The sequence below is a fragment of the Polypterus senegalus genome, chromosome 3 (assembly GCF_016835505.1).
Source record: "Polypterus senegalus isolate Bchr_013 chromosome 3, ASM1683550v1, whole genome shotgun sequence".
Classification (NCBI taxonomy): Eukaryota; Metazoa; Chordata; class Cladistia; order Polypteriformes; family Polypteridae; genus Polypterus; species Polypterus senegalus.
In genome coordinates, this window is record NC_053156.1 from 127,371,819 (window position 1) to 127,393,608 (window position 21,790).

A 21,790-nucleotide genomic window follows, 5' to 3' on the forward strand; every position below is an offset into this window, starting at 1 on the left:
GGATACCCTGGACAAAAACCTTCTCCTGAGTGCTAAGGACCTCAGACTGGGCGAAGGTTTACCTTCAACAAGACAATGACCCTAAGCACACAGCTAAAAAAACAAAGGTGGCTTCACAACAACTCTGTGAATGTTCTTGAATGGCCCACCCAGAGCCCTGACTTAAGCAATTGGCATCTCTGGAGAGACCTAAATGCTGTCCACCAACGTTTACCATCCAACCTGACAGAACTGGAGCATCTGCAGGGAGGAAAGGCAGAGGATCCCCAAATCCAGGTGTGAAAAACTTGTTGCATCTTTCCCAAGAAGACTCATGGCTGTATTAGCTCAAAAGTGTCCCTTCTACTAAATACTGAGCAAAGGGTCTGAATACTTGGACCATGTGATATTTCAGTTTTCTTTTTAATAAATCTGCAACAATTTCAAAATTATTTTTTTGTCTGTCAATATGGGGTGGTGTGTGTACATTATTGAGGAAAAAAAATAATTTAAATGATTTAGCAAATGGCTGCAATAAATAAAAGAGTGAAAAATTGAAGAGGGTCTGAATACTTTCCGTACCCACTGTGTGTGTGTGTGTGTATGTAATATATATGTGTCACACACGTGCGCATGGGGAGGCAGCTAAAGGGCTTGAGTGAAGGCAGTTCGGAGGCATGCGGGGTGTGGCAGAGTGCACTGACTCTTTTTCTCCCTTGCCTGTAGACCATCCCCGGGGGATTTCACCTGGATCTCCTGACATCACTTCGGGACTGAGCCAATGGAAGTCGGCCACACCAGCTCCAGTCCCTCTGATGTCCCTCCGCTCCGAGCCAATGGTGGAAGACCACGTGCCGGATCCATACGACCTCACTTCCTGTCTCCCCCTTTAAAACCTGCCCCTTTTCCTTTGTTTCTTTAGTCTTGTTTTGGACTCGGTTGTGTGCACTTCAGTGCTCTGTATTTTTGAAAAGACTTTTGCAGCCAGGATACCACAATATACGGGTGGCTGCCCCAACTCTTTATCTGTCAATGTCTCGTTCTTGTGACAGTGGCGTGAGTCGGCAGGATGGAGAAGTCCCGGAGGAGAAGGGGACAGGACCTGCAATATACCCAGGTGGGAGCGTACCGGGGCCGAGTATTCAGGCGGGGAGGGTGCCCGTGGTTGGCGTGACCGGTGCGGGCTCCGCTCCCGGCACTCATAACTAGCCCATCTGGAGTGGCCAGGGGTGTGCGGGTGGGGCTCACAGGGTGGGCTGCCCTGGAGGGAGGCAAAGGGACTCAGTATGCTCTCTTGGGGAGAGTGCCTGCCTCCCTCTGAAACCAAAGCCCCATTTACCACCTAGGGGTGCCCCAGACTGGCAGGTGAATAAAATAAAAATGGAGGTTGGACCCTGAGCGGCCAACCAACAAACAAGCCTGGTCCTTATGGGCAATGGTAGGGCATTGGCTACGGCCATTTGAAAACACGCCCTACCAAATAATAGAGCAGGTAGCTTGCTATCTGCTCCTGGAAGCGCTTCCCCGTGGCTTCACCCAGCCGGTTTGGGGCGAGCGGTTCAAGAACATGTCTGAGCTCATAGAGCTTATGGAGGCAGAGGCGGCCTCACACTCTAGGGGAGCAGAACCGTCCTCATGTCAAACTCAGCGAGTGCGTTCCAAGACCTAGCCCCACCCTGTACAATCAGGGCCCGTATTGGCGTCCTGGGCTGGCGCGCAAACCGCTTGCAGGCAGAGGAGGAATGCAGGTGGAGGGTGAGGAGGGTTGGTGTGCTCTGGCTAATCCGTTGGCGGTCCCACATACTGGCGTGGTGATGTCAGCGGACACAAGATCCACAGGTTTGTTCGACTCCGGCAGCAACATTTCAATTGTTGCCCGCCGCTTTGTAACAACATACAGTGGCTAAATTTAAGACCGGTATAACCTGTGTCCACGGAGACATCCGCTGGTACAGGTCCGCCGCTTTATCATCAGTTCGGAGGGTCAGTTCGTAAGCTCACCGTAGCCGTCCTACCTGATCCTCCACACCCGGTGATACTAGCGGGACTGGTCTAAAATCAAAAGCGGTGAGACACATACCACTCCGGGGTTAATTTGGGCCTCGTTATGGGCGGAGATAACCCGTCTCAAGCTGCCTCCACGCCCGTGTAATCAGCCGGCAGAGAGGCGAAGCAGTCGCCCTGACTGGCGTGGCAACTCCGGGCCGTCGCGGGCTAACCGTCATCCACCAGCGCGGCGGGCGGGAGAAACCCGCCCATTGAGGTCGGCTGACCCTCTCTCCGTGTTGCGGTTCCAATTTAAAGAGCGCCGGCTTCTTTTAGAAGGAGCAATGGAATGATGACTCCCTGAAGTTTGTAAAAATGCAGTGGTCCTTGTCAATGGCCAGCGCACTAATCAGTCGATGCCACAGGGCCCCTACTTTGTGCTAGATAATGACCTCCTTTACCGTGTAGCAATGCATGGCGGGCAGGAGACGAGGCTGCTGCTAGTGCAGCGTACCTTCGGCGGCAGGTCTGTGAGCTAGCACACGCCCACCTCCTAGGTGGCCACCTGGGCACCGAAAAAACTCTGGAGCGGATCAAGCTCCGTTTCTACTGGCCAGGCATTAATGAGGAGGTTATGCGCTTTGGCGCTTCCTGCCGAGAGTGTCAACTGCGACAAATTCCTAGGAGGGACCGTGCTCCTCTCATTCCTATTCCACTGATTGGCGTTCCCTTCCACAGAATGGGTCGACCTGGTGGGACCCTGGAGCCCTCAGCCCGAGGACACAAGTACATTTTAGTCCTCGTGGATTACGCTACACGATACCCCGAAGCTGTTCCGTTGCGCTCAGCTACCTCTAAAGCCATGCCACGGGAATTACTAGGGTATTGGCGTGGGGATCCCCAAAGAAGTCTTGACAGACCAGGGGACCCCCTTCACCTCGGAAACGTTCAAGGAGACTGCCAGATTACTGAAAATAAAGCATTTAAAGACCTCGGTGTATCATCCTCAAACCGGCGGATTAGTAGAGAGGTTTAATCAAACTCTCAAGCAAATGCTGCGTAAGGTGGTCAGCGAGGATGGAAGGAACTGGGATCAGCTCCTCCCCCTCGTCCTTTTTGCCTATCGGGAAGTCCCACAAGCCTCCACGGGGTTCTCCCCTTTTGAACTACTATACGGGCGACAACCTCGGGGCATATTAGATATTTTGAAAGAAGGCTGGGAAGAAGAGGCTCTTCCCTCCACAAACATACTGGAGTATATCGCGCGTTCTGCGATAGATTTGGAAAATTCGGCCTGTCCTTAAAAGTCACATGGAGGAGGCTCAAGCAGCACAGGCCGGTACTACAACGACGCACGCTCTGGAGTTCCGCCCGGGAGATCGGGTCATGGTCCTAGTGCCTACCTCCCACTCTAAATTGCTTGCCCACTGGCAGGGCCCCTACGAAGTTAAGGAGAGGAAGGGACTGGTCGACTATTTGGTGAGTCAACCCAATCGTCGGCCAAAGGAGCGGTTTTATCATGTGAACCTGCTGAAACCGTGGAAGGACAGGGACCCCGATCCCTCCTCCGGCCAGCCCCGCTCACTCTTCGCTCACACACACGACCTTAACCCGGCACGGACTTAAGTCCCAGACAGCGGCAGGAGCTGGAAACAGTTATCCGGACCGTTGGGAGGTAGTCAGTGAGAACCCGGAAGGACCTCTCTGATTGAGCACAACATGCGTGACAGAGCCGGGGTTGTTGTCCGAGAACGCCCGTGTCGTCTTCCCGAGGCAAAAAAGGCTGAAGTGGAGCTTGAGATCAAGCGCATGCTGGAGCTAGGTGTGATTGAGGAAAGTTATAGTCCCTGGTCCAGCCCCATTGTGCTCGTCGGTAAGCCTGGCGGAAGTTGGAGGTTCTGCAATGACTTCCGTCGGCAATCAAGTCTCCCAATTTGATGCTTATCCAATGCCACGCTGGGCGACCTCCTCGAGAGGCTTGGACAGGCTCAATACCTGACCACACTTGACATGACGAAAGGGTACTGGCAGGTTCCTTTAACGGACTCCGAAGGAAAAACCGCGTTTAGTACCCCTAGCGGACACTGGCAGTATCGTGTCCTTCCATTTGGGTTACGCGGGCTCCAGCAACCTTTCAGCGTCTGGTGGACAAAGTGCTTCCGACCTCATAACTCATACAGTGCTGCCTACCTGGATGGCGTGGTCATCTATTCCAGCACATGGAAGGAACACCTACAGCATGTCCAAGCGGTATTCGGACACTTGGTGAGGCGGGCTCGGATTAATCCCAAGAAATGCTTCTTGGATTAAGCGAGCCAAATATTTAGGCTACCTGGTGGGTGGGTACCGTAAGGCCACAGTGCTCCAAAATTGATGCCATTCTGAAATGGCCCGTCCATGAACCAAGCGGCAGGTCCAAGCCTTTCGGTTAGCGGGTACTACCGCCGGTTTGTACCCGGTTTTGGAGAGGCGCGCCTTGACTGATTTAACAAAGAAGGGGCCCGAACATTGTGGTATGGACTGAAAAACAGGCTGCATTTGGTGACTTAAAGCAGGCCCTTACGTCCACACCTGTTTTGATGGCACCTAACTTTTCTTTGCCTTTCATCCTCCAGGCGGACGCCGGACACAGGCCTGGGCGCGTGCTGAGCCAAAGCGTCGATGGTGTGGAGCACCCCATCATGTTCCTGAGCGGAAACTGTTGGACGGGAGACCAGGTATGCTGCGGTGGAGAGGGAGGCTCTGGCGATTAAATGGGCATTACTCAGCTGAGGTACTACCTGTTGGGCGGGAATTCACCCTTGTCACGGACCATGCACCCCTACAGTGGATGGCCCTCCACAAGGAGTGAATCCGGGTCACCCGGTGGTTTCTTGACCTGCAGCCGTACAAGTTTTCGCTCGTTCATCGTGGGCTCTCCGCCAACGCTGATGCTCTTTCGGGTTCACGACCTCTCGGTTAAATCGCCCGACCCGTCGGGTCTGGGCTAAGGGGGCCTTGTCACACTGCGTGCGCATGGGAGGCAGCTAAAGGGCTTGAGTGAAGGCAGTTCGGAGGCATGCCGGGTGTGGCAGAGTGCACTGACTCTTTTCTCCCTTGCCTGTAGACCATCCCGGGGATTTCACCTGGATCTCCTGACATCACTTCCGGGACTGAGCCAATGGAAGTCGGCCACACCAGCTCCAGTCCCTCTGATGTCACCTCGACTCTGAGCCAATGGTGGAAGACCACGTGCCAGATCCATACGACCTCACTTCCTGTCTCCCCTTTAAAACCTGCCCCTTTTCCTTTGTTTCTTTAGTCTTGTTTTGGACTCGGTTGTGTGCACTTCAGTGCTCTGTATTTTGTTAAAGAAAACGACTTTTGCAGCCAGGATACCACAATATACGGGTGGCTGCCCCAACTCTTTATCTGTCAATGTCTCGTTCTTGTGACAATATATATATATATATATATATATATATATATACATATATATATATATATATATATATATATATATATATATAGGTGCTGGTCATAAAATTAGAATATCATGATAAGTTGATTTATTTCAGTAATTCCATTCAAAAAGTGAAACTTGTATATTAGATTCATTCATTACACACAGACTGATGTATTTCAAATGTTTATTTCTTTTTAATTTAATAATAATAATTGGCAACTAATGAAAGTCCCAAATTCAGTATCTCGGAAAATTAGAATATTAATTGAGACCAATGCAAAAAAAGGATTTTTAGAAATGTTGGCCAACTGAAAGGTATGAACATGAAAAAGTACAAGCATGTACAGCACTCAATACTGGATTACTGCAGCAATGCGGTGTGGCATGGAGTCGAGCAGTCTGATAGTTGCTCTGATAGTGGCCTTCAGCTATTCTGAATTGTTGGGTCTGGCGTATTGCATCTTCCTCTTCACAATACCCCATAGATTTTCTATGGGGTTAAGGTCAGGCGAGTTTGCTGGCCAATCAAGAACAGGGATACCATGGTCCTTAAACCATGTACTGGTAGCTTTGGCACTGTGTGCAGGTACCAGGTCCTGTTGGAAAATGAAATCTGCATCTCCATAAAGTTCGACAGCAGCAGGAAGCATGAAGTGCTCTAAAACTTCCTGGTAGACGGCTGCGTTGACCTTGGACCTCAGAAAACACAATGGACTAACACCAGCAGATGTCCTCTCCAAGGTGCGGTTACCCCTATATATTAGCAAAATAACCACGCTTTGCAGCGGCGAAGTACTGCCTTAAAATTTTTATTAAGAAAAGTAAACCTTTTTAAACAGAGGGAAAATATACCAATAATTATTTGTTAAGGATCTCTTGGTATGCCACCGGCCCTCCGGTTGTAATATGACCAAGCTGTGCGCTAAGCTTACTCTTGAGCATGCAACGTACAGTTGGCCAAGTGAAAAGCAATTTTGTCTCAAATCTCACAGCTTGGATTGCTGCTGTCATAATTGGTTTGAGTTTCATGGTTAGTATTTGCAGGACTTGTGTTGAAGTGACATTCGGCATCTGTCAAGCGTTGTAAGCATACAACCGGTTTCATCGCTAACTTCGCATCCAGCCTTCGAGAGTTTAAACATTCATAAACATCAAAGTGTCCACTACTGAAATCGTCACCTGTCAATCTAAGATGTTTAAGAGGCATTGGCGGTTGTCCAAAGGTGTAAAACATTTGGCCATTTCGGTACACTTGAAAGCGACAACCGAACAATTCAGCGACAGCCATCAACTCACATGTAGATGCATAGGTGAAGGGCTTAAGCATTTCACTCTTATAGTGCTCCTGTGTAGTATAATTATCTCCTGTACCATCATCAGTCCACACCTTGAACCTGTCCCAGTCATTCAATACATAAGACACAATGTTCCTCCAGATATCAAAAGTGATCCTGATATGGCTGTGCAATACGTAACGCAGAGAATGGAAAAGGCAGGCGTCATCTCCGGGCATGGAAACCACTCGGTAAGTGACAGTTCTTTGATCAATGCTGATCACCTTGATTGACATGTTAATGGGGGTACGGTTGGAACGATAAAGGAAATGGGTACCTGAACAATGTAAACCAAGTCTAAAATACCTATACAATAACTTTGATCATAATAAAACGAACAATAAAACAGTGGAGAAGCCGTGGATTAAATAAAAAGGCTGCAGTTATCAGCAGGGAGACGTGAATACCGTGGCGAAGCAAGGAAGGGAATGAAGAGACCGGAGTGACGGACAGCTTTATATAGGTAGGCAGCCAACAACGTGGGAGGCGTGGGGATGGGGGACCCAACGCCGCCTCACACAGCAACCAAGCTGCAGGCTATGGACGTATATATGTATGCAAGTAGGATTCAGTTAGTTGGGAACCCGCGTACCGGATTTCTTGAAGATGGGCCCATATGTAACAAAGACCGTTGGAAAGTTCAATATGGCGGCCGATAGTGATGTCACACCACCAAAATAAGTACGTACATTGGTTTCGGTTAGCGCAGAGAAGCCGCCTACCAAATTTCATGAAGATGGGGCCATAAATAAGTAAGTTTAACATGGAGGACGTTGTTGACCGTTATACATAAAAATTCCGAAATGAAACCTGCTTAACTTTTGTAAGTAACCTGTAAGGAATGAGCCTGCCAAATTTCAGCCCTCTACCTACACAGGAAGGTGGAGAATTAGTGATGAGTCAGTCAGTCAGTCAGTGAGGGCTTTGCCTTTTATTAGTATAGATGAGGCAAACTGAAATTGTTCATTGCAGTGGCGTTCTGGAAAAACAAATGTACAGTATTATACACAGCTTGCCTGCGTCCAAATTCTCAAAGCTTTTTTGCATGCATAGGTTGCAGAAAAAAAGCCATATTGGTTTTGGACAGTCTTGAGACTGTTCACATACAAAATACTAAGGATTACAGTATCCTACTTGCCATAAGCATTAGCCTCTAAAGAATACCAAGACATATGGAGTGATACAGCTACAGTGTGCCTAAGGAGAGTGACAGCTCATTACAGCTAATTACTAATGCTCATGTGTACTAAGGGAACATATTAATTTAGTTGAAGCACATAACAGAATGACACCTGTTCTAAATCTCATGGGTGGACTGGTCCATATAGACTTACCAAAAAAAAAAAAAAAAAAAAGTGTGCAGCTTCAGTGATGAAGGGAACCATGGCTCAGCACTCAGCAACAGCTGCCAGAGTTTATTGGTCAGTTAAGTTCAGCTTTTTGAACATGAATGAAGGAGATAGATAGTGTAGAAAACTGAATGCCAAGTGATTTCAATCTTGGAACCATTAAGGAGAAAGGGAAGTGGTTGTTTATTAGTATGTTTAAACTGTATGCATAAAACTAAAAGATAAAAGCAAATGCAAAATATAAAACTAAGAAGATTAATTAGGACCTGAAGATACACTTTTCAATACTAGTGTTGAAGCTAACAATTTTCTAATCAGCTAGCTAATCAATTAATCAGAAAAAGTACAAGCATTTTATTCAAATGAAGGTTTTTCATGCATAATCCTCTCATAACAATTGCAAGAGTATTGCATTTAGCAAATTACATTTCCTAACAAACCGCACATCAACAAATCTTGATAAAGTCTAACATTTCCATAGCCGTTATCAACATCAAGAGGATATTAGGCTGAAATAACTGTAAAGCAACAGCAAAAAATTCTCTAGATATCTACTGTAGATACAGATATAATCAAAACAAATAAATACTCTCCCAAGAAGATTGCATAATGATTCCACAGACTCTGTAAAGTCAGATGGGGATTTTGAACTGCCATAAGAAAATGCCAAAAGGGCTTCTGAATTTTCCCCAAGTGAGAATGAAAGCAGCATTACCACTACTCTAATGCATTTTCTTTTCAGATGCTAACAGTTGTGCTCCCATGCATTTTGACACCTTCCTAGACATGGATCTCATACTGGAAGTGAAGTTGAAATCACTCCACACTTCTGAGTTCTTTGGTCTTTCCACACTACTTCCATCCGTGGTCTTTATCACATCTCAAAATGTGATTAACGTTATTTTTGGTAAATAAAAACTGCTAAAAACCCATTACTTTAACATGGCTTTCTCACAGCTTCATTTTAGTATAACCCTGATATTATGTATATGCATTTAATTATCTTTTTTTTCCCCCCATGGCTCCACAATCCGAACTAACCCCTACTCTCTCTACTGTTCTTTTCCCGGTTTCTGTGGTGGCGATCTGTGCCACCACCACCACCACCACCACCACCCCTTTAAAGCACCATGCAGTCCCTACATTCATTGACTGAAGGCCAGATGTCCACATGACCATCACCATTTAATTCATACACATGAAGCCTCAAAACTATGAGGACTGATTTAGATAAATTATGTTAGGAAGAATGCCTAGAGGGGGCTGGGAGGTCTCATGTCCTAGGAACCCATGCAGATTACATTTTTTTTTTCAGATCTCTGGAGTTTTTGTTTTTTCTGTCTTCCCTGGCCATCAGACCTTACTTTATTCTTTGTTAATTAGTATTGCCCAATTTTTATATATTTTTTCTTTCTTCATCTATAAAGCACTTTGAGCTACATCATTTTTATGAAAATGTGCTACACAAATGTTGCTGTAGTAGTAGCAGTAAAGTAATATATACAAATCAAGCCAACTAATAAAAAACTGATAAAACTATTTTCATCACCGCTTATTGTCAATTACATTGATTAGTTCTAACAATATTTACCTCTCCATCATTCATTTAAAAATCATATTTTTCAATAATTAAAACATTGTTCCAACATAGTAATTTCTGAATACCTGAAAAATTGACATTTGTATATAAATCAATATAGAGATGCTTTTGCCTCATCGCACTTTATATCAATAAGACATGGACAAACTTTAAATAAAAATGAACTGTTAGACAGAAGTTCTAACAGTTACAGTTTTTGATGCACCACGGGCAAAAGTAACATATTTAAATAATGACTAAACTGATGAATGACATCAAAAGTAATTGCCCTCTAAATTCATGTTAGTGGGTGAAAACTGATATAAAATATTCAAATTAATTTCCAATCATTATTTTTCTTTTTATTCTCTATTGTATTTTTACAACATCTTAGCAACATTACAGGAATAAACGAAGTACAAGAGTTTTTGTATTCAAACATAGTTTGTACAGATGAAATAAAAAGAATCCTGTCAAGGAGTATATGGATGCCATTGATTCATTTAATAAAATTCAGACTAAATCACTCTACTCAAAGAAAAAGGGACTGCACAAATTACCTTAGCCTGCAACTTATTGTTGATTTTCTTGAGCTTTCATTCCAAATATAAACAAAATATCTAACCACAAAAATCTCATGTGTGCCATAATTACTGACCCACCTAGAAAATCAAACTTTCCCTTAGTCATCCTTCAGAATGGACAGACCAAAGAATGCAGTAATGATGTGAAACAAGAGGTTTTTCAGCTACACAAAAAACAGGAAATTGTAAGAAGAAAATAACTAAACAGTTGAAAATGTTGATTTCCACCATCAGAGCAGTGATTACTAATAAAGGTGTTAATCAGTCAAAAAGAGGATGTGTGTCTATACCGACTCCACGCACAGTGAGTAGTGGTGACTAAAACCAATTTTTGGTAAAAGATGAAACTGAAGTGGAGGCATGGTGGCAACGCTGCTGCCTTGCAGCAAGGATTTCAAGGTTTGCATCCTGGATCCTCACTGCGGATAGTATGCACGTTCTCCCTGCGTCGGTGTTCGTTTCCTCTGGTGCTCCCATTTCCTCCCACTGTCCACCATCCTAGTGTGTGCTTGGTATGCGAGTGTTCGTCCAGCAATGGACTGGCGCCCTGTCTACGGTTTGTTCCCATCTTGCGCCCTATGCTACCTAGGATAAGCCCCAGCCAGACCTCAGCCTTGGTCTGTATTAATTGCATGAGAAAATGAGAAATTACGATACTAAAGTTCCAAAAATGAAATGATACTACTGTAAATTATTTACAGTACCAGTAGCAATAAGAATGTCCATATTGTACTCCTACATGATTTGAAAAAAATAAATAAAACACCACACACAAGTCCAATTTCTACAATCATGTGCTGAAATTGTTCTTTGCTCAAAATACTCAAAGCACTTTCAGACATCTGCATTTTATTTTATTTTCTCTGTATTGCTGTAAGCCATTTCCATAAGAATTTTTTTTACATATTACTGTACCTGCCAAAGTAATATATCTATTTGCAGTCACAAGAAAATAGTATATAAGTACTATTTGCAGGAAATAAGAAAATGACTCAGTGTGGAGATGATACGGCACCGCATTAACATGTGTCGAAAAGAAAAACAGCATAAAGTCACGTCTGAAGATGCTTTGTGTTTGAGGGAGGAGAATCTCAGTAAGCAATTGCAGTAATCATACTTTATTACTTAAAAAGAAAAAAAACATACAGGCTCTCGTTATTGCCACTTTATGATGTTAAATCAGAAACATATTGGTAACATTTCTCAAAGTATGCACATAGGGTGTAATATTTAACTATTACGGATTTTGTCAGGGAGATAAAAAATAAAATAAGATTAATCACTTTTTAATAAAGTGTCCTACACAGTTCCGATAGATGAACAGGGGCTTTGAAATTCATTCTCCAATTATTACAGTATAATTAACACTTCTACAGATGTCCATCAGTACATGCATCCATCATAACCAGCATATACAGTTCAGGGTTGCAAGGGGACCACACATGCACCCACAATTACACCCAAAGGAGTGTGGGAGGAATGGAAGCGTTAACAACAGTTGCAGCAATGAAACCTCAAGGCAAGTATTAATCAAAATGGCTATTTGGCCAGACTACAACAGCAATGACATGAGCTACTCCATTTATTAATCCATCTATTCATTATCCAACCCGTTATATCCTAACTACAGGGTCATGGAGGTCTGCTGGAGCCAATCCCAGCCAACACAGGGCACAAGGCAGGAAACAAACCCTGGGCAGGGTGCCAGCCCACCGGAGGGCACACACAAACACAATACGAAACAAAAATATATTTACTCTTTCAATGCTTTAAAGTATAAGACACATCTCCCTATTAATACGGAATTACTGTGGTAACAGGGATGCATAATCACAGAAACATCCAGCTAGCAGGACAGGCAAAACAGATTTCATTGCTAAATACAAATTTCCAAACACTGAATTTGAGCCATTTGTTAAATGTTTACTAGTATAATCCGTAAGTAAAGGCACATGCCAAAAATTTGAATGGTATGTTGAAGAATGCAAGAATGTAATGCTCTCTCACAATTACAAATTTACCGACTACAGCTAATGTTAATCCAGTTAAATTTCTAATTCTGGATTTGTATACAAGCATAAGCAAAAACAAAGTCTGATCATTCAAGAAACCTTGTTTTAGAACGGCAAAACAATGACTGTTTAAAAGAAGCTCTGGAATAAAGTTAATGTAAAACTGACAGATTTTAATTTTACACAGGAAGTTTTAATGTTAGAACAAATGTGAATAAAAGGAGGGATAAATCTGGGAAATTAAAACCCAAGGAGTCTGTAACATTTCCAATTAATTCCACTCAATTCTTCAATATTACTCTTTAGTAATATTTTTAATCCAGCTGATGTAAAAATAAATCTAAATATACCAAAATGTTACAACTTAGAGTGGTTCTCTAACAAAACCAGTCTTTGCATGTTGTTACAAAACAGCTTTAAAGTGTTTAAATGAAAATATCCTTAATTATTTTGGAATTCACTTATTCAATAGTACAGGCATGTTTGGATTTTTATTTTAGCATTGATTTTAAGTAGTATTTTTCAGTTACTTGAGAAAAAATGTCAGAATAAATGTAAAATGTACACATGCTAAAGTAAATCAGGTATTACAATACATAAATTTCCTATAAACCCTTTGCTTAAAATCCCCTTAAGACTATGCACCACTCTTTTGTTGTGAAGGTTAAAAATGTTGGCATACCACACAGACATCATTGGATGGTAAACAGTGTTGGGACCACAGGTTAAATATTTTGCACACACACTTAAAATTTACATATTCATCCACAGATGAAATTCACTGAATTAGCATTGTTTCATGAATGCACCACTACATTCAATCTTGTGTTTAAATGTGTGTTGCCAGTTCCAAAAGAGTTTAACATCATGTTAGAACTGTCATGATATATGCAAAAGCTTCTGTAGTCACTGCAGCTCACACAAGCTGTAGATGCAAGAATGAGTGCTTGGTACAACGAATCACCCGATACTGAATCAGGAAATTACAGCACACTAGAGAAACAATACAGCAGATGATTTTGCATTGTTATCAATGGAAGTCCTCTAGAAAAGTGGGAAGAGAAAGCAGACATAATCCCAATGATTTCCATTCTGGTGATATCACACATTTCTCCCCGCTACAAGAAAATAAAACCATATGTACTGCACAATTTCCCCTTTTGCTTGAAGAGCCTAGATGCACCTCAGACATCACCCTCCATGTCAGCTAAAGAAACAAAATTAATGTAGCCACCAAAAATGACACTGCCCATGTTATGTCAACGGTGCAATATTAAAGTCATTAATACTTTTTGCAGTTTGAACATACAATTTTTGTATGCTGTCAGAGGTTACAACACATTGTTGCAAACCCACCTTTGTTTTCCAGCTGAAGGACTGCAGGGCATTCTAGATTTGATGCACTTAAGAGATTTACAAGTCATCACCTCATGCAATACTTCAAAAGAAATGTAATGCTGACCTTTCTGCCTTGAGCAACACTGCATAAGAAACACATTTGCAAATGGGGTGTTCAACTTCACCCAGCCCTGGCAAACTTTACTTCTGTGCGAAGCATAAAGTTGGACTCATGAAGCCACACAGCTCACCATGAAGGCAAGCTATCCCATCCAACATACAGAGAAACACCAAGCTACAACAGATCTCTACACTGTAGGCAGCATGTAAAAAAAGTCTCTTTCTCACACAAATCTGTACTTCACTTATGAGAATTAAGGCTATACATACACACACGAAAATAGCTGCTCTAAGAAGTTACATTAAGCTGAAAAGAAAAAAATCTCACCATCACAAATACCTATAGCTCAATGGAAATATTTAAAACTTAACTCAGTTTTGAAAATTCAACTGTAATCCACAGTCTAATACATTTGTTATAAGACAAAAGTGTAGTCAACTCTTTTGGCTAACTCTCACACATTGTTTCCCCTTCACAGGGCACTGTGATTAAGCTTGGCGCCATTGTTATCCCTTGTGATCTTGGAAGAGGACTTTAGTGGGAAATACAGATGTACAGTAATATCAAACATTCACGATATTCAATAAAAATTACTATCTTATGTAATAATAACCCACTAGTGATTAAATACATATACCTGTATAATATTCCATACTCGTTTGCAATAGACGTTTTTGTAGAGTAAATGCTTGGAACAGGCATGTTGGAACTGTTGCAAAAAATAAAGCAATAAAATAGATCACCCTGTCCTAACTTGCTTAGCTAAAATACTTCCCTGTGCAGAAATACAAAAGGTGAGCAACATGAAACCATTAATGCAGCAAAGATGAATTATGAGGCACATCATGATCAAATCCCGATATACACATAAACCCCTCCCTCACAATATTTTTTTCCAGTACAAAAGACATAAATCGGTCCTAGATTGATATCAGCATTTTGTTAACTGCTTCACAGGTAAGCAGAAATCAAGTGTGTCTGTCTTGTGCTGTCTGAATTACAGAAACATGCTACTAATGTCAGAAATTATGAGAATAATTTGCACATCCGTGACAAAGGAAACAAGAGGTCCGCGCTGCTCCGTCATTGATCCAGCTTTTTGGGTTTGAACTCTGCAGCCAACTGTTCCAACATTCTCCCATAACCCAAAAGTGGGGGAAATTAGGATTCCAAATGTGTGTGAGCCTTGCAATGGACTGGCACCCCATCCTCAGATGGTTGCAGCACCTCTTTTGATGCTAATTAGTTTAAGCAAACTTATGAATGTTATGTTATACTAAGAACATGAAGGTCTCGGACATACAGTACTTTCTGAACCACATGCAAGAGGAAAACTTATGAGGAAGCACTTGCCATTTCATTTACTATAACATGGATTCTATACGCGCATAGGCTAATATCAGAAGTCAAACGACTAGTCCACTTTCCAGTTACTTGCGAATCCGCTTCTGACAGGCTATTCTGTATAGAAGAACAGACCTCCATCCTAAACGATCCTGAGCCTTGCTGCTTGAACTGAAAAAAAGGTGTAGATGGCGAGAAATGTAATCTGACTCGCTTGTCAAAAAAAAAAAAAAAGCCATTACCATTCCAACAAAAATACTTAAAAAAAAAGAAAGAAAACACACACAAGCACGCACAACATACGGGGTGCGCCTGGAACACTGAAGGTGGCGTCACGACCATGCCACGTTAAAAGTATGTTGAACCAGGGATTATATTTCACATCCCCCAACGGTGTGCGGGGGAATCACAAAAGTAAGCGCACATCTCCAAGTGACACCCCATCTCGTCACCTTCATGAGCAGATCGCCGCTAGTTTCGATTTTTAATTTGAAACACGCAGTCTGTCGTAATGGCAGCGTGGCACCATGCTTCACCGAACGATCGAATACGTGTGGCTCTGATTGGAGTCTCAAACGTTCCCGAGATCTACCTGTAAATCATCGCAGGCTCAGGTGTGAAAGGCTGTCGTCTTCAAAAGTGTTGCTAGGGTTTCGGGACGCCCCCACCCGTCGGGTTTAGTCACCATGACGCAACACACTTACTTTGCAACAGAGACGTAAAAGAACAACTCTGTCCTCACCTGTGGGAGACCCCGCTTTTCAGGGGCCTTCTCAAAAGTGGCACTAACCTGTTCGGTTAGGAATCCGGCATATTTAGACACCCTCCGACGGAAAGTGACACGTCAAGAAACACCGAAGAGGGGGGCCAAAAAAGGGACACGTCCACATGTGAAATAGACTTTAAAGCGCACAACCCTTTATAACTTAAGTTTTTTCTTAACTTTAGAATCAAGTAGAGATTTTGTCAAACAGGAAAGACAACGAATGATACAGCTGGAGAGGACAGGCGGGGCACCGCGCGAGGTAACGCTAGTCAAAACCAGCCGGTAACCAACCGAAGCGTCATTTTTTTTTTTTTGGTAAGAAGAAAATCACTCTAAACACTTCTTTACCTTCTAGAGCATCACCGCATCCCAGCACAGCTAAAACAGTCAACGCCGACAAGAATATTTTCCAGTACATATTGGAAAGAAGGAAACGCTACTGATTTTTTTCCGAAAAAAAAGAAAGTGGAGTAAAGTACAACAGTTTAAAACTAGAGTGCTCCAGGAGCTTTCTGGATCCTGCCAGAGAGAGACAGCTTTTTCTGTGGCTACTTCCTGCTCGATCATGTGGCATTTTAACTGACTCACTCACTGCGCCGGGGGGAGGGGAGAGGAGGGGGAGGTGTGGCGAGAAACCTGCACTATGTAACCCTAGAAATGCCAGGGAGAACTGACGTGCGGAACGCTTCAGTGCAGGCTTTTCTTCATACTCCCAATTATACTCTTGTGGGTACGACTCAAGTAACTTTCACCATACAACGGATTTTATCGCCTTGTCTTCTTTTACGATGGCGCAGTACATAGCTCCAGATGACGAGTTTGAATCCCAGTGGGTGTTGTAACATGTCATCCCACTCAAAGAAAACAATCTGCTTTCATTTTCTGAGCATGTCCGACACAATTAATATACGCGCAATTAACTTGATTTCACGGCAGATTTTGTCACATGCAACTATCCATCCATCCATCCATTTTCTAACCCGCTGAATCCAAACACATGGTCACGGGGTCTGCTGGAGCCAATCCAATTTTTTATGTATCATTATCAAATCTTTTCCCAAAAATGGTATTTGAAACGTAGATTCGTCGGACAACAAAATACGATTCTACTGTGTCACTTTCCATTTCAGGTGAGACCAAGCCCAGAGAAGTCAATGGCGCTTCTGGACTGTGTCGATTTACCGTATGGCTTGTTCTTTGTAATGTAAAGACTTAACTTTCATCTATAGACTCAGCAATGAATGGTGTTGACTGGCAAAGTCTGACTGAAGTATTCCTGAGCCTATCAGTTACACGTGCATGATAGTTTTTAAGATTGTGACATCTCAGGGATCGGAAATCACACGCATTCACAGATGTTTTTCAACCCTGCCCTTTATCTACCAGGATTTGACTCGCTGTATTCCTTGAATTAATTATATTGTGCACTCTAGAGGGTCAAATGCGCAAAATCCTACCAGTCTGTCTTTGGGGAACGTTAATCTGAAGGTGCTTGGTTATTCACTAACGCATCTGTTGGCAAATTGGCGAGCATGGACCCATCCTTTCTCTTGATGGTTTAGGCTCCTCGTATACTGTAACATCATTTTCTCATCTGTTTCACATCACCTTATTATTTTAGTGTGTCGCATCTTTATTAGGCCTAAATCACCCCTATGCCACCTTTTTGCTCTGCGTTGCAGGTAACGATTTCAAGAAACAATGCAATTAATTAGGTAAAATCTACATACTTTGTCTTCATAGTAGTTTTGTCTGAATACAAATCAAAGTAAATTTACAGATCACTCCTTATTGTTTTTATTAACATTTTCCATACTGTCCCAGTTTTTTTTTATATTAAGAGTTGTAGCAAAAACCAATACTTTCGTTACAGTAAATCTAACAGTTTCTAAGGAACCTCTATCACTTTTATGCACTCACCTCACTACTGCTGGTGTCTGCTAACCAGAATGGATCCCAAGAAGGTGGAGATGCGGCCATCAAGGTGCATGTACCTTTCTGAAACTCTTTCGCTGTACAGGTCAGTGAAATGATATTTAATACAATGCAATGCATGCATGTGCCCATTATAGTGTACCAGCAAATGATATACAGTGAGTGTGTTAAGGCAGAAATCAGGGGCTTCATATATAAACGGTGCGTACGCACAAAAATGTTGCGTAAGAATGTTTCCATGTTCAAATCGCAATGTGTAAAACCTAAACTTGGCATAAAGCTACACACATTTCCATGGTAGCTCATACCCTGGCATACACAAGTTCTGCGCTCGGTTTTGCAGACTGGCAGCACCCAACATCACAGCAGTGCTACTGTTCCTGTGGTTACCTTTCTTTTTTAGATCCATATCCCTGATGCGGCTTTATAGATACTCTGAAATTAACCGCATATTGTTTATTAGTTTAATGCATTTGATTGTAATTAACTTGTAACAATATAATGGTCCACAGAATGGTCAAACTATTCCAAATACCATAACTGCTTTAGTGTTGTTACTCTTACTGCACTTTCTTCTTCTGCTTTCAGCTGCTCCCGTGAGGGGTTGCCACAGCGGATCATCTTTTTCCATATTACTTTCACTGCACCACTCGGAGTATTTATATCACTGTATCTGAGTGGGGAATCACAGCTGTACAGCAGCTGATCGGAAAGAGAATTATCGGTATACAGCATAAAGCACATGCTGCCTCAGCCATGCTGTCTATTGAACTGCTCTCATATGGCAAACGCTTCAGAGTCTTTCCTGTATAACCATTTTGAGGTTCAAAAACAGTTTAATCCCAAGAACTCTAAACGCACTCCATCAGTCCATCAAGTGCTCCTTGTAGAACTGTTTGTACTTCTAAGTACAATTACCCCACTGTAAACTTGCGATACAATTATAATATTGCACAACCTAAGCCACTTTATAAAGCGCATATTTACATATGATGGCGATATCATTTTTAAGATGAAATGCAACAAAATATGTTTATTATATTATACATGTAAAACTTTAACTTCATTTAAGTAATCTATATTGTTAATAATTAAACATGTGAGGACACGGTGCCAGCGCTAGCGAGTCGCTGGTTCTCCGTTCACGGATTGTTCCTGCCTCATGCTGTATTGTTGCTGGTGCTGATACAACACTGTAAGGATAGATGGATAGCATAATTAAACATGTACAACGAAGATATTTCAATGTTCCTTAAAGTTTTGAAGAATTGGCGTTCTAAGCTTACAGATGGCTTAACGTCTATTACAGAGCTGATTGTGTGGCGATTGGTTATTTGGAGAAAGAAAAGTAAGGACAGAAATTGGAGGTTAGTACGTTTGAAAAAGACAGTACTGCTACAATAAAGTATTTCATCAAAGGTCGCACATGGCGCAGCAAGCATCTTGCGAGAGACCTGAACAATCACTGCGCCACCGTGTTCCCATGTTTAATAACATGTTTTAACTCCTATCATCATGAAAATGATATCACATATACATCTCAGTATTTTAATTATTCAGAGAGCTGTAATATCACAAATGTAATGGATTCTGTGTCTTGTTGGAGGAAGAGAAAGGCCGGAAGCACGTAGTGATTCACACACATAGAGCACATAGAAGATCAAATAAAAAACAAAGCATTTAACGTGCTACTTCGGTTATGATGGGATTTGAGAAACTAGTAAATTAAACAATTTTAAGATTACGTTTATGATGTTCTACTTTAATAACAAAGTAAACTGCGTGATTAAAGTGGATATTTCGAGATTAATGTTGACATTTTGTGCTTTTTCCCCACTATGTCCCTATTTATTATTTTTTTTCTCTGTACCCTAATAAGCTTTTATATGAAACTTAGATGGTGGGCTACGACTTGCCTTTTCACGGCGACTTTGATATGTGACAACTTCTTTTTTATTTTGGGCACTGTGCAACTTTGTGAACTTGAGCTTTCGAGTTTCTCCGATACGCTATGTCAGTCGATCAACTTCCTTTTGTTGTTTATACCACTGTTTAAACCAACAAATAGTACGTTTTTCCTTGCCTCCACTTGGTATTCGCTGAAATTCTATTTTCCCTCGTGCTTTTGCCATTTTCTTTTCACAGAAGGCTGAGCTTAAGGGCGATTTATATTGATTTGCATATTCAAAGAAGCATAATTCTGGGAGGAGTTTGGGGAGTGGCAGCAGGCGCATGCACGTGTGTTACTTTTCACGCTGATCGGGATTTTTTATGTAGCGGAAGAACGTGGAAATTGGCGAACGCACAGATTTATGCATCAGGATTTTTCTGTGTGTACGCACATTCCCACTTTTGTGCTTACGCAATGCTTTAGTGTGAGTTCTATGCACAATATTATACATGAGGCCCCTGGTGTCTTAAAAACCTCCATTGACATGTGTAAGCCCACTTATGGAACTCTCCCTTGGCAATGTCATTAAACTGCACAAATAAAGTTAAGTAATCATAAATCCAAAAACAAGCAATGGAGCCTATGTGTCCCAGAATTGTGCTGCAGAGCCTAGCACTGTATGCTCAGCTCATCAACATACGTTTTGCGATTTTTGAAATATTGAGATAGATTATTTCAACCAAGAAAATAAACAATGTGCTGGCCAAGATTTTCTCTGCGGAAATTTATCTTTACGAACACTTTCATTTTTTTCTGCCTGTGGCTGCTGGATGTGTGCACAAGGCAAAGACTGATGGGATAGAGTTGTTTTGAAAAAGTTGACTGACAATAAATGGATATACACAGGCTAACAGAGTGCAGCGGGCAAACGCAGACTACAAAATCCATAACTGCAGTCTGGTTAAGGGTTTACAAGGCCATATAACTGGGTTGTCTCACAGAGAAATGTGTGTAAACCCAGTTTCTGTAACCGGAATAAGGGTATACATGGCATGTTTGAAACTGGGCTTCTTTGAATAGCCAGGTTATTAAAGAGTATGTAAATGAACTCAGTAATATACAGCGCGGGGTCTGTTATTTTGTTTTATTAATGATTAATGTATCGATAAATTAAAATAATATTTAAAACCACATATGTGGCTTTAGATTCAGGCTTTAGGGGTTACAAGCAATGGTACTGTGTTCAGTTTTATTTATTTATTTATTTATTTTTTATGTGTTTGTTTATTTGTAGTTTACATTTTTTATGTGCAATATTGTTCTTATTTCAATGTTGTATTATTATTTGTTTTATTTTGTGATTAAATACAAAGACTGTTGTCTCATATTCCTACAGTTCACAATTGTTTTTGAAAGAATTTGTAACAATAAGCCGGGTTGTAATACCACAGTATTCTAATTTTCGTTAGTGTCCTTGAAAAGTATCAATAGTGGGGGACATCTTGTGTGATTTAGCCTAAGGCACTAAGTAATAATCATAATTACCTTTATATAGTGCTTTTCTAACCTACTCAATGTGGTTTACCTGTATATAGACAGTAAGGAACCATTTCAAACAACATCAATGTGTAGCATCGACCTGGATGATGTGACAGAAGCCATTCTTCTGCCAGTATGCTCACTACACATTCCCTACTAGTTGGTGAAGGGGTGATAAAGATAATAATAATAATAATACATTTTATTTATATAGCACCTTTCCCATGCTCAAGGCACTTACAGAATATAAGAAAGAAAGGCAGGGTATACAGTATATGGCATAGTACAAACCAAATAAATAAATACAGAAGATTAAGACAGTAAATTCAGAGAAAGCCTAACAGACAACAGAATTGATGGTCTCACACACACACATACAGGTTACATGAGCATCTTGACAGAGAGGTAGACTGAGAGAAGGGGAATGAAGTCAAGTAGAGCTAAAAGCCTTCCTGAACAGATACGTTTTGAGTTGTTTTTTAAAAGAATTGATGGAGTCAGCTGATCTGATTAATTTCGGTAGGACATTCCAGAGTCTGGGCGCTATACAGCCGAAGGCCCTGTCACCCATGGAGTGTAGATTAGTGT

At 41.9% G+C, this 21,790-nt stretch overlaps 1 protein-coding gene across 1 annotated transcript in view; it reads right to left on the reverse strand.

Annotated features, from left to right (window-relative positions):
- The window catches only part of cd164 (CD164 molecule, sialomucin), an 81,778-nt gene extending 65,381 nt beyond the window's left edge, over positions 1 to 16,397 (reverse strand). The window contains exon 1 of the mRNA XM_039747906.1: positions 16,186 to 16,397. Coding sequence (XP_039603840.1) covers positions 16,186 to 16,255 — 70 coding nt within the window. The 5' untranslated portion in view covers positions 16,256 to 16,397. The remainder of the gene's footprint in view (positions 1 to 16,185) is intronic.
- Positions 16,398 to 21,790: the final 5,393 nt, after the last annotated feature.